Below are 14,212 nucleotides of genomic sequence, written 5' to 3' on the forward strand. Positions count from 1 at the left end.
TAGCTATTACAAATTGTGCTGCTGTAAACATAGGTGTCCATATGTCATTGTGACATGAACTTTTCAGTTTTTCTGGGAAAATACCCAGGAGATGAATATCTGGATTGAGTAGAACTTCCAATCCTAGTTTTTTGAGGAATCTTCATATTGTTTTCCACAGTGGCTACATAAAAAATAATGATAATAATAAACTGAAAGAATAATAAGTTCTAAAATGTGTAATAGATATTATAATAATGAAAGAAAAAGAAAGTGCTCAGAAGGAAAGAACAACTTGTAGGTATACACGTATAACTGTATGTATGTTTAAGTGTGCAAGATACATAATCATGCTCCTAAGTTTTTGATAGTTCATGAAACAGAATAAATTGTGCTGTCATTTTTGACTGTCTATTTTAATGGTTGATTATATAACTCGACCAACTACTTCTGAGATAGCAATGTATAATAGATGAACTAGTAATGATTTCTTATTTTTTCTTCATGCTATTTTTCTTAAAATTCTGTGTCATTTCTACAATTTTTTTCTGTTTTGCTTTCTATTTAAAATAAAAAATAAAATTACTATTTAGTGATATTACTCAAAATGCGAGGTTGCATGTGATAAAATAGATTTCATTAATCTGGAAGAAATTAATGAAAATAGATTTCATTAAGTTGGAAGAAACTGATAAAAGAAACTGCAAATAAGCACAGCAACTCCATTTATTATCAATAAATATCATCACTGACATTGGGGTCAAGTATGGAACACTGGATAAGATCAACTCCATGCACTGGAAAATATTTTTCCAACATTCTACCATCATAAATTTCATTCTGTTTTTCCTTTCACAGTTTCCTAATCTTTTTTATACTTTTATTTTTCTTAAATTTTCCATTCTCCCCTTGTAAAACTTCCCTCATTATTTTGTCACCCTATGGCAAATATGTGGAGGTAACCATGATTAACAATATCTAATCAGTTTGCTTTTTACTATTGCTTTATAAACAATTGATTTGCACTTTTCCCCAAAACTAATTAAACATTTTAAATTCCGTGGCACTAAGTAATAGAATATGACCTACTTAGACACAAAGATATTTTCTTATGTTCCAAATATGGAATCCTGATATCTAAAAATGTTTGAGCTATTGTTTTTCCTTTCAAAAACTTAAAAGAAAAATCGATGTTGGCATCATAGGGAAAAATTTAAACAGAACTAAAGTCTGAATTGTGTATCTCAATATTATAGCTGTGAATAATAGTTGTATTATTTATTAATATACTAACAGAAAATGTAATTCTGGGAAACTAGATATTAATTATAATATTGTGTTATAAGTGCTTGATATTAGAATACTGTAAATTGACCAAAGGTACACAGAAAAATGCATAGCTCCTTCTATAATCAATAGTAGCTAAAGGAACATACTAAGCAGCACTTGTATTAGGGCTAGAGTAGGATTTGGAAAACCCATAATATCTTTAAGAATATACAGCTCAACTTATAGTTCCCAAGCCCTAAGAAGTCCCTAATCAATACACTAATGATATTGTGAGGTATTTGCAATATTTGAAATAAATATAATTAACTTTTTGGCTCTACTAGTCATTAGATCATAATAAATGTGCAGCTAGTAAATATAGTATTCTTTGCTTTGGGCTACATTTTTATCAAATTATTGTACTAGTGCTTGTTATCTAGAAAACTACCAGAGGCACTTATTGATAATATGCCTTTGAATGATAAACATGAAAATCTATTTTTAATATTACTTGTTAAAAAATTTACTGGATAAAATCTTTCAAAATATTCTTGAGAAAATTTACAAGATGCCTCTGGGTAGCAAATAATACAAGGCATTTTTGTTATTTTATTGCTCAAGTTATAATGATCAAAATTAATGAATCCATTTTGCAATTCAATAAGAACATAATGTGTAGAAGATTTTGTAACTAAAATCCCATAATGTTTGCATGTTTTGATTGAGACAAAGATAGTTGACCTTGCTTGCATTTGTAATATTTTTTCATTTATATAATGCAGTATCATTGTTTATGTTTTTTTTTCTCAAAGATAACTTTTGGAGGCATACCTTTCTCTGGAAAACCAAGTTCCAGTAGTAGAAAGAATTTTAAAGGCTGCATGGAAAGCATGAACTACAATGGAATCAACATTACTGACCTGGCCAGGAGGAAGAAATTAGAGCCATCCAATGTGGTGAGAGACTGCATGTCAAAATACTGGTCCATAAGAATCATCTGTCTTGTACGGGTGTCAAACGGCCACTGCCAGATCATCAAATATTTCATAATGGATATGTTGGGTTCAAAAGTGCAAAATAATGAAGCAAAATAGTGATACATTAATATTAATTAAAAATTAAACTTTGATGATCTTTTCATGTAAAGTGTGTGGACAAGAGAGAAACAGTAATAGTTTCACTTATAGGCAGCGTGGATTAGGCATGCCATAAATATGTATGATAATCTGAGGGAAATTTTGCAAGAAAAATATGAGGATTTTTAGATGAGAACAGTACGATTTCACCTGAAATAATGTTTCCAAGGTGACTTTATGTCATTGATATAGATTGTGGACTCATATTATGTGAGTTCCCACGTTACAGTCCTTTCTCATATATAACACACAAATACATACATACTATGTACACATCCATAGTATTTTGGATGAAATGGCAACAGAATCCTTTTATTTTTTTCCTCCAAAAATGTTGCTTAGACTGTCAGCTGTCATAGTCCAGTTTCCATAATTTGCACCCTTCAGCAGAGATAAAATGTTAGTTGTGCCCAGACCTTACTGTCGCTCCTGAGATGTGTTTACTTAGTACTCAAACTACAGAGGGTTGTGTGAGGGAAACTCATTGCCAAATCAGCCATAACTGCACAATGGAATCTGATGGCAAATGCAGGTTCCAAGGTAAATAAGTAGCAGGAACATCCTGTAAAATATTGATGCTATACAAATATATTCTACTTTAACAAACAGTTGTATGGGCAGGCATAGAATCAACTTTTGAATCAAAATATGCATGCATGCTCAAAATATTAGGTATGATAAAGACAAGCGTGGAATTTTCTAACCACCCCTACAAAGGAAAATATTTATATAGAAAATTTGCTTTCAGAGGTACCAAGTTTGTTATTTTAATGAAATTGATTCAAGGCTCATCCCACCCAATCTCCTCACAAACTCATTTTCCCACAGTATGCCAACTCCAGAGTCAACAGCATTGCTCAGAAATAATCTTTTATTTTTTCTGAGAGACAATCAGGTATGTGGTCAATGATAACATTTCAGCTATTATAGCTAGGCAGTTCTTTCCACTGGTAAATAGCAAGCCTTTAAAAACAATCTTCTGTGAAGATATAGAGCAAATTTAATTTGAATATTAATTCAGAGCGACATCGTGTCTTAGACTTAGTGGTTCATGTGCTAAAATGGAACAGCTAAGTATCTGTAAAATATATGTGGTGTGGTAATGTATGTATGCATACCTGCACAGACGTGTATACACTATGCAGAAGTATGAGCAAGAGAGAGAGAGTTGTTTAAAATGTCATTAAGTTATACTCTTTAAAATGTTAACATTGGATAAAAGAAGTCAGAAGCAAATGTAGATTCTCAAGTCTTTCAAAGAAAAGGATATAGTCACTGAAATATATAATCCAGTGTGGATAAATGGTGGCTAAAATTCATTATTTATACCAAAAGTACATGTATACTGATAGTTCCATAAGCATTAATGTATTGTGATACAAACATATTTCATAAAATCTTAAATGGGTGCTGAGTTAGTTAAAAAAATAATCAGTTGTAGAGATGTTGAATGGTTAATATCAATCCATAGGTAGCAGCAGCTATGTAGACAAATCCAAAGATATCCGCCGTCAAATGTCAAGCTAACACACAATTAGCAAATAAGCATGCAGTGGACCAGAGGTGCCATGTATGGATGGACTCTGGCATTGCCATAGAGAAGAGGGCAGGGGCCTGCGTTTCCTCAGCCTGGGCTTTGCCAGTATTAGTGCTGTGTCAGTGTCTCTTGAAGGTTTAGCAAACCACACCCAAATACAAGCACTCAGTGCACCCCATGGTCAGCCCATCAAGGCAAGGGCCAGCTGTCATTCTCAGACTGCATGATGCTTTAGCAGCTCCCCAGGTGGCCAGCTATTGTGCAATATTATGCTCACACTCCAGGAGATTTCCTGCAGCATGCTGCTGTCTGCACAGGCTTAGGTATTGCTTTTGTACTTGTAGATCATTTTATCCAGAGTTTTCTTACATGAGTCTTGTTTTGTTCCACATTGGCAACAAAACCAATCTCTTTTTGCTTCGTAGGGAAACCTGAGTTTCTCGTGTGTGGAGCCCTACACGGTGCCAGTCTTTTTCAATGCAACCAGTTACCTGGAGGTGCCTGGACGGCCTGAACAGGACCTGTTTTCAGTCAGCTTCCAGTTTAGAACTTGGAACCCCAATGGTCTCCTGCTCTTCAGTCATTTTGGGGATAACTTGGGCAACGTGGAGATTGACCTCATAGACAGCAAAGTGGGCGTTCGCATCAACGTCACACAAACCAAGATGAGCCAGATTGATATTTCCTCAGGTCAGTGAAATCTCTTTGACATTTGCTGCTTAAACTGTTCTTGTGATTCCCAGAGTTCATACTGTGTGTCATTTTCAGTGGTGTTACATGCTCTTGATTATACTTTAATTCGGATTTTAAGAAAATTTCTTGTTTACCTTCTGTGACTGTTGAATAATGAAAACTCAGAAAATTCCTACAAGGGTAAAGTTTAGGCAGGAAATAAAGTCCAGATTGCCTTACTATTGTAACCTGCTAATCCTTAGACATTCCTGTTTATAGTTAATAGAAAAATTAATATTCTGCTAAGTGAACATTTTATTTTTAAACCAAAAATGACTGTAATAACATGGCAATACCTGGTGTCTTTTGATTTTGTGCATTCGAAAAATTTTCAGGATTAGTAACAAGATTATATTTAATTGTAATTTTGAAAGAATAGCCAGCTGCCTAAAGCAGCTACTAAAACTATGCAAATTGTCATAAAAGAATTTGAGAGTTGAACACAAATGGAATGACAAAACTATACATGTATCAACTGAAGAGAGATTAAACAAGGTCATTTTTAAACCTGGTATTACAATGAAATGATAAGCTGAGGCTTAAATATTATTAACTGAGACTTAGCAGTGTCAGCATAATCTCTGAATAATATGGTACAAGGTAAGCTATTATTCCCAAGTAAGGTATTACAAGCCAAGAAAAATTAAACACAAAGTAGGATCAATAAATAGTAAAGTGTTTTACCAAAATCTCTCTAGTTATTTCTTGTAGTAGTCTTATTTGTTATGAAGAGCAACATAGAATACGCAACAGAAAAAAAAAAAAAATTCTGAGCAATTAGTGGAGATATAACCATCACTGAGAAAACTCAGACCAAAGAGTTAAAGTACATGACTGAGGGCCCTGATATTTAAATTATGCATGTTATTTCGTGATCCACTCTGCATATACTCAGGATGGTTTTCAATTCATAATATCATTATATCTGCCATATTTTCCTTGAGCTATAAACTCCTTGAGGGCAGAGGCCAGATATTGTTTTGTCTCTCACTTGTACAATAGCAGCTAGAAGAAGAGCTCCAAGCATGCTCAAATTCAGTGATCTGGCCTGGACTGTCTCCTGCTGGAAGGCTGATTTCTTGCACAATAAGCTTTGGGCTTCCATGTACACTGTAACTGGAAAGGATTCGTGGAAGTCATCAGAACTGTTCTATCACAGATGCAACTGTGCTACTGAGATCTAAGGGTACTGTGGAACACCTAAGTATTCAAGTTCTCTGTTCGCTGTGTATTTTGCTTTTTCTCTGACTGTTCAATTAAAATGATTGATCAATTATATTTTATTATCTTTTCCCTGTGTAAACTTACCTGGGGAGATTCAGAGCAAATACAATATATCTGGAAAGACCAAAATAAGATAAAATAAACACACATAGAATGTTTCCCACAGTTGAAAAGCTCCCCCACAGTAAAGATTTTAGATTCTTTGCTAATAGCTCAGAATATGCAAGTGTTAGCATGAGTCTTCCCTCCTGAGATTCTCTGAACAAACCCAACTTGCTGGTGAGTTTCCAGGTAACAGAAACCATGCTATTTGAGGTAATTAGATCTAAATGAATGATAAACACTTATTAGTTTGATTTGGTCTAATTAAGACTCCATGCTGCTTTCATCTAATTTACTGTGTGTTAAAAAAAAAAAAAAAAAAAAAAAAAAAAAAAAAAAAAAAAAAAAAAAAACAAGGAAGAAATAGTGAATAACAAAATTGAATTTGTGACCATTTTTTAAAGAAGTACTAGAATTGAATGTAAGGCCCTCCCAATGCACTATACCTCAAGTACTTTTTACCTATTTTGAGTTTGAGTCTGGCTGTGTTTCCTAGGATGAACTCAAACTTGTAATCCTCCTGCCTCAGCCTCCCAAAGTGCTGAGATTACAAAAGTGTGCCACTATTTCCAGTTTCTAGACAATGATTCTTAATTACATACAAAGCAACATGAATTTTACTTTGTTTTTGCTGTATATTCTTACACTAAAAAAAAATCCTTGCTGGATGTGGTAGTGCACATGTGTAACATCCCATTACTTGGAATGCTGAGGCAGTGGGGTTCAAGATCAAGCCCGGCTTGAGCAACACAGCAACTTAGGGAGATCTTGCCTAAAAAAAAAAAAAAAAAATCTTCAAAAAGGACTGCAGATGCAGCTCAGTGGAAAGGATCCCAGTTCAATGTCCTATACTATTAAAAAAAAAAAAATTAAAGGCACTTTACAAGGCTTTCACATTTAGTCAATATTCATGAATCTATGTAAAGGTAACTCACAGAAAATGTAAATATTTCTTAGTCTTTCATAAGCCATTGAAAATATCTGAATTTCAAATACAGCATTTGGTTTTCTTTCATTTTTCTTTTCTTATTCTTCTTTGCTATGTGCATAGTGCAAACTAAGGACTCATTGTTTGTCATTTTCATCTTTGAGAAAAACTAACTAACATAACACAAACATCCTAAAAGGGGCAAGGGATATAGTTCAGTGGCATAAGTGTCTGTTGGGTGAGCTCAAGGTTGTTAGTTTGATTCCCAGTACCAAAAAGAAGGAAGAGGAGGAAAAGGAAGAGGAGAATGATTCCTGGGGAGGACAGACTGAGACCTACACTTTTAAATGATTTTGATCAAAAGATAGTATAGGATATTTTAGGTTGTGTTTGATATTCACTGACAAATAATTTCATAAAATAATTTACTTTGCTGCTTGAAGCGCACTCTGATAATTTTGGTTTTCATTTTTTTATTGAAAACCATGTCATGACCAATTACAGTAATCACATGCACCAAAAACAGTCTGGCAAACACTGGACTACAGATTTGTCTTCTCATTTGATAAGTTGGAATTTTTTAACTTTCTACTTGTTTGAGGTTTTTTTCCTCCATCACTGCATTTGGAGAATTTAATATATCCTCTAGGAAGATTGTTACAATGTTATAAGGGTAATTTGAAATTACTAAGATATATTACTGTCTGACATAGAACCAAAATCAAAATCAAAAGACCTACCTACCATTTGAAATGTGATTTTTGTTGCAAAATATCTCCACTTTATTTTACCAAATACAAACAAACATTAGAACAATAAAAAGTTCTGCTGTGTTCATATTAAGATGATCATAAAATGTGGTTCAGGATGTGTATAATGAAATGAAGATTATTTGAATGCAGGAAATCTTTCACCTATTGGGAAAAAACATACCAATATCTGTCCATATATAAACAAGTGTTTCAGAAAAGCCATTTTGAATTCGTCCCACTTCTGAATCACCTGTTCAGCTAAGCTCAAGCATTTGAATCTCTGTTTGTTTATGTAGAAGCTGCTTGAATTTAGATGATGCTCAGCGTCCACATCACTTGTAAACATGCACTCAGCTAAAATCATCTTTGTTTGTATTTTTCTCCAAAGCAAATCCTTTGTAGCCTGCTGTAACTCACTCACTCAGCAGGATCCTGAGAGGGGCAACAAGAGATTTAGAAAAACCTGGACACATATTGAAAGGAAAGCTGGGATCAGATGGGATATGATCTCTCCGATAGAGAGGCAGCATCAACACAGCATGGTCAACATCTTTATTTATACACAGCAAAAAAGGGGAAGCATGCAGCAGAGTGAAAAGTGCAAGGTCTCAGTGTTTTGCTGAGAACACTGAATGGGAAATGTTCTCAGAAACATTCCCTGAGCCGTATTTAACAGGAAGGAACACTAAGGTCAGACATCTGCTGGACTAGCCTTGCGCTAATCCCAAGGAGTTTGCAAACCTCCAGCTCAGCCATGGTTCAGCCACTGCCTACGGTGGCCTGATTTTATTTAATCTTTTAATCTTAGTAAAATTTCCTTAACAAAACTTTGAGTCTCACGGGAATGTTCTGGGGAAGAAGGAGATGTTTTCTTCATTTTGTAGGGCTAAAAGCATGCTGGGAATACCAGCCACAGATTGGTTCAACCTGGGCAAAGCTGTGTGGTGAGTACTTACTGCTATACTCAGTGATAGAATAGGTGGTCTCTTGATTATGAACATTTTAAAAAGTAGCCAGAACATTAACGTTTCTTTAAAAGAACTAAGTCATCCCAATTTCTAACATCCAACACTAACTTGTATTGTGAGGTTTTTTTTTTTCATTGTATCAAAAAAAAAAAAAAAAAAAAAAAGAAAAGAAAAGAAAAGAAAATCATTTAAAATACAATTTTTATGTTTTAATTACTGGGAAATCATTTCTAGATTTCCAGTTTCCAACTATTTTAATAGTCCTTAAATAAATTTTCATAACTTAAAAATGAGATAATGCTATTATGCATTGCTTCACATATTTGATGTGATTTATTGGAATGCTTTCTAGAAAGGTGACTGGAGATTTATCTATATGAGATCAGGCATGTTGTGAGCTTAGACTGGAGAATTCTTTAGTAAAGCGTATTACTTTCCTGATTTCAAGTTTAAGCCATAATTATTAGAGCCCTTAAATGTTACTTTCCTTTTTTTCACTAAATTTGAGTAATTCTGCTTATTTCAAATGATGTACACTTAGATATTTGTCCAAGCATATCTATAATAATAAAAGTAATTGAAACAGGACAACAGAAATTTAACAATGATTGTTACACTGCATATGGTTATCTTCAAAACAGATGCTCAGATTATCAGATAGAGGCATGCATAATTGATCAAACAGTATGGGCACTGTTCTTTTCCATGAATTAATTTTGAAACCCGATTATCCAAATCACTGTTGTTTTGGGATTTTGTTGTTGTTTGTATGTTTGTTTTTGTGGTTTTTTTTTTCTTTTTTTTAAATAAAAAAAGTCATTGAAAAAGAGCAGGTGATTTTAAAGAGTGTATTCTGATATGGAATATTATTTTGTCAGTATATATAATGTGTCTCAAGTAAAATTTAAACCATGTATAAAATATAATATTGTGAATGCCAAAATTTATATATATATATATATATATATATATATATATATATAGAAATAATATGATTCCAATATTATTTTGATAAATTTTGTGTACAGATAACTAGAAGATCAAAATAAAAAAAACAATTTCAAGGTCATTACCTATAATAGGTTAACATTTACTAATTCTAACAAATTTTCCAGTAGTGACATTTTTATAAAATTATTGATTGCAGTATTGTTTTAAAAAAAAAGAGAGAGAGGCTATAGAGGGAGACCAAGATGGCAGAGTGGTAAGTAGCAGATAAAGAGCCTTTCTGAGAGTTGCCAGCCAGACACTGGAATACAGCAACATGAGGAAGACAAGAAGGAGGGAAGTGGGTCTGCTGGACCAGGAAGAATCTGAAGTACAAATTGGAGTGCATGGAGACAGTGAGGAGAGAAACTTCGATGAAGAAGAAAGAGTAGTCAGCGGTATGTTCTTTGACTGGACTCACTGTATAAGATGAGCTTTTCAAACTTGGGAAAAAACACTGCCAGCTGATGACCCTGGATACCTCTGAGGAGAGACACAGTAGTGTCAGGGAGCAGTGAACATCAAGGACTGCACCGGCTGGTGGTGAGTGCAGAAATTTGGCCCTCCCGTGGGAGAGCTCAATTGACTGGGAGCCATCTTGGAGATGGGCTGGCTCAGCTCAGAACCCAGACCTGCTGCTGGCAATATAGAGGGGGTCCTAGCTGGGCTTGAGCTTGCAGAAACCCCTTAGATGGCAGTGAGTCAAATGAATCTGGTCTTGACTAGAAAGTGAGGCTCACAGAGTTTGTCTGCTACTCCACCAAAAAGCTACTGCTGCTTTGCTGGGATATAGCATATGCCTTGGGACTCTTGTCTCCACAGGTTGTCTACCAGTGAAAGCAGAGACAGCTTTGGGTGTGGACATTTTTCCCCCTCCTCTCCTTTGCTTTTGGTGTTATGTTGATGGGTTTGTTTTTGCCTTTTTATTTTTGGTTTCTTTTTTACTTTTTCTCTTTATTGTTTGATTTCTTTACGTGAGTGCAAACATGGTTTCTAGTCTCTTTTTAGCTTTATTCTCCAACCTTTCTTCTAATCTTTTCCTCTTGTTCCACATCTCTATTTTCTCCTTAACCTATTTTAAATAGGTTAAATAGGTTATGCTCTCCCTGAGAACATAATTGACATATTAAGGACTTGTATACTGCATATATTTTTCTGGTCTGCTTTAAATTTTGTTACATAATTAAAAATCTAGTTCATATTTTTAAAAGGGGCAAATTGATGGTTAGCTGTGTTTGTCATTTTCTAAAGTATATTTGGTGTTATTGGTACCGATATAGCCAAAAATAACACAACTATTCTAAACAGTTGTTCATCCTTGTATTCCATTACTGAGATTAACTAAGGGTCACAGAAAATACTGTGGCACAGTTGAAGATAATTAGGGACTAGACCAAACTGTAACTTCTCACTTCCAACAAATTAAAGAGATAGGATTTTCTAACAGCCTCAAAACTTAAAAAAGAAGTCATAATCTAAGGGTCCTTAAGCTAGAAATAAAGCAATCTACCATAGGCAATTTATGAGCATCACCACAGGAATTAAACGAAAAAATTGAAAATGAGAAGACATAAATAAAATGCAATCCCAGTCTTCCAGTTCACCAAAGGCAAACCCAGGGGTCAAAGAGGTGGGACAATCTGAAAGCCTCCCAACTGGCCTTTCTAAAGTGGTAACAACAAAGTAATTGAATAAGCCCCTGGAAAAAATCAAATCAGAAATAATCTCTCAGGTAACTTCTGAGATGGTGTCCAAAATATTGATCATGCTTAGTAGAGCACATACAACCAAAAAAATAGATGAGTTTAGAAAATTATGAAAGAGATGAATGCTGAGCATAGGAAACAAATGTAATCCATAAGGTAGATTCAAGCAGATATTTAGGAGAATAAAAATTGTGTTGAAAGTATTTGCTAACAGTAGAGAAAGTATTGGCTAACAGTAGAGTTAGCCAATATGAGGACAGCATCTCAGACATAGAAGACAGACTTGCTGTTAGTGATGATTAAAGGAAAGATTTCTCAAAAATAGCAAAGGGCCATGGGAAATCAACTCAGCAGCTGATGGATAAATTAAAAAAGAATAACGTAATATTAATTGGTGTCAATGAAAAACCAGGAGATATCATAAAAGATATTTAAAAAAATATTCACTGATCTCATGGCAGAAAACTTCTCTGATAGAGTAAAACAATTTGACATCCAGGTAAGTAAGGTATATAGAGCACTAATTAGCCATAAATTAAAAAATCTACAGCTAAGAATATAATAGTCAAGATTCCAGAAATCCAACACAAGAATAAAATCCTAAAAGCTGTTAGGAAAAAGAAACTAATTACATGTAAAGGAAAGCCCATCGGAATCACAGCTGAATTCTGAAAGCAAACTCTCAACCACAGAGAGCTTGGGGCGAAGAATTTCATGTTCTAAAGGAAAACAACCTTTAAGCCAGATTGATGTACCCTGCAAAACTACCTTTCAGAACTGATGAGAAAATAAGATACAATGATGACAACAAACATTTGAGAAGATTTATAGCCACTAAACCAACACTCCTAAATGTTATGAAGCATAATTCTAGCAAGAGATTACAAAGACTGTAACTCAGTGAACTCCAACAGAAGAAACTCATCAAGCAAGGCAAACAAACAGAGAGATGGGGGGAAAGGAGGTGGAGTCAACAACAGGAGAATAACATGACAAGAATAAGACAATAAATATCGGTAATAACCATCAATGCTAATGGTCTCAATTCACCAATCAAAAGACACAGACTGGTAAAATGGATCAAGAAGCAAGATCCAACAATGTGCTACATACAAAGAAGACATTTAATTCAAAAAACACATCTATAGACTGAAAGTCAAAGGATGGAAAACAATACTTTATGCAGCAAGAACCCAGAAAAAAATAGAGTAACTGTTCTATTTGCAGTCAAAGTGAATTTCAAGACAATACTGATGAAGAGAGATAAAGAAGGTCACCACATCTTTGTAAAGGGAACAAGCCCAGAAGAGATAACTATCATAAATACATATGCAGCACATACATTTACAATCAACTATATAAAACAAATATTAATGGGCATGAAAAGTCAAATAAGTACTAATACAATTGTATTGGGGAATTTCAATACCCCACTGTCTCAAAAGATATAAAAACTTGACAAAAAATCAACAATGAAATATTAGAACTGGACCAAACTTTTGAACAAATGACTTAATATATATATATATATATATATATATATATATATATATATAGCATATTCTACTTCCACTGTATCAGAATACTTTCTTTCAGCTGTATATGGAACATTCTTCAAAATACACAGCATACTAGCTCATTAAGCATGCCTAAGTAAATGTGAAGGGATTGAAATTATCTCATGCATAGTAATAGACCATAGTGCGATGGAATTGGAAATCCATGGGAAAAGAAACCACAAGAACTTTATAAATACATAGAAATTAATAGCACACTCCTGAAAAACCAATACATCACAGATAAAGAAGAAATTGGACAGTTTTCACTGTTGAATGATAATGACAAAACAACACACCAGAATTTATAGGACCCAGTGAAATCAGTCCTGAGAAGAAAATTTATAACAGTAAATACCCGCATCAGGAAAACATAGTAAGTATATATAAACTACTTCATGGTGAATCACAAGCTTCTAGAAAGGAAGAGCAGGGAGGAAATTATAGACATTAAAGCAGAAATTAATGCACTGGAGTCTAAAACACAATACAAAGAATCAATGAATCCAAATGTTTATTCTTTGAAAGATTAAAGTCAACAAATTATTATCCAATCTTATCAAAAAAGAAAAGAACCAAATCCATGCAATTAGGAATGGAAAGAGTAAAATCACAGTGTACCCTGAAGAAACCCAGATCATCTATACCTACTTTGAAAACCTGTATTCTAATAAGGTTGGAAATGCAGAAAATGGATAAGTTCCTAGATACATATGAATTATCAAAGGTGAATCAAGAGTATGTTAAAATCTTAAATAAGCCACTATCAATCAATGAAATCAGAAATATAACTAAAAACCAAAAACCTACCAATGAAGAAAACCCCAGGCCCTGATAGATTCACGGTTGAATGTTACAAGAAGTTCAGAGAAGACCTAAAATGACTACTTCTCAAATCCTTTAATGAATTTGAAAGGGAAGAAATAATTCTGAATTCATTCCTGGATGCAAGCATTGCATTACCCTGGTACCAAAATCGGAGAATGACCCAACTAAAAAAAAAGAATTACAGGCCAATTTCCCTAATGAAGATAGATGTAGAACTCCTCAGTAAGATATTGGCAAACAGAATGCAGCAAGTCATCAAGAATATTATATAACATTAAGTAGGTGGAAATCATCCCAGGGATGCAGGGATGGTTCAACATACATAAATCAATAAGTGTAATCCACCATATTAACAGAACCAAAGACAAAAACAATCATCTCAGTGGATGCAAAAAAAGCTTTTGATAAAGTTAAACACCCATTCATGATAAAGAATTCTACCTGCAGAAAATCTGACAGACTGATAAATCATCTATGACAAACCAACAGCCAACATACAGGACAAAAC

At 34.0% G+C, this 14,212-nt stretch overlaps 1 protein-coding gene across 1 annotated transcript in view; it reads left to right on the forward strand.

Moving 5' to 3' along the window:
* The window catches only part of Cntnap2 (contactin associated protein 2), a 1,917,858-nt gene that overhangs the window by 829,760 nt on the left and 1,073,886 nt on the right, over positions 1-14,212 (forward strand). Inside the window, exons 7-8 of the mRNA XM_063250667.1 lie at positions 2,061-2,204; positions 4,347-4,611. Of these exons, the coding sequence (XP_063106737.1) occupies positions 2,061-2,204; positions 4,347-4,611 (409 nt within the window). The remainder of the gene's footprint in view (positions 1-2,060; positions 2,205-4,346; positions 4,612-14,212) is intronic.

This window comes from Cavia porcellus, unplaced genomic scaffold (genome assembly GCF_034190915.1).
Source record: "Cavia porcellus strain 051 isolate PalLab524CR breed Dunkin Hartley unplaced genomic scaffold, mCavPor4.1 scaffold_6, whole genome shotgun sequence".
Classification (NCBI taxonomy): domain Eukaryota; kingdom Metazoa; phylum Chordata; class Mammalia; order Rodentia; family Caviidae; genus Cavia; species Cavia porcellus.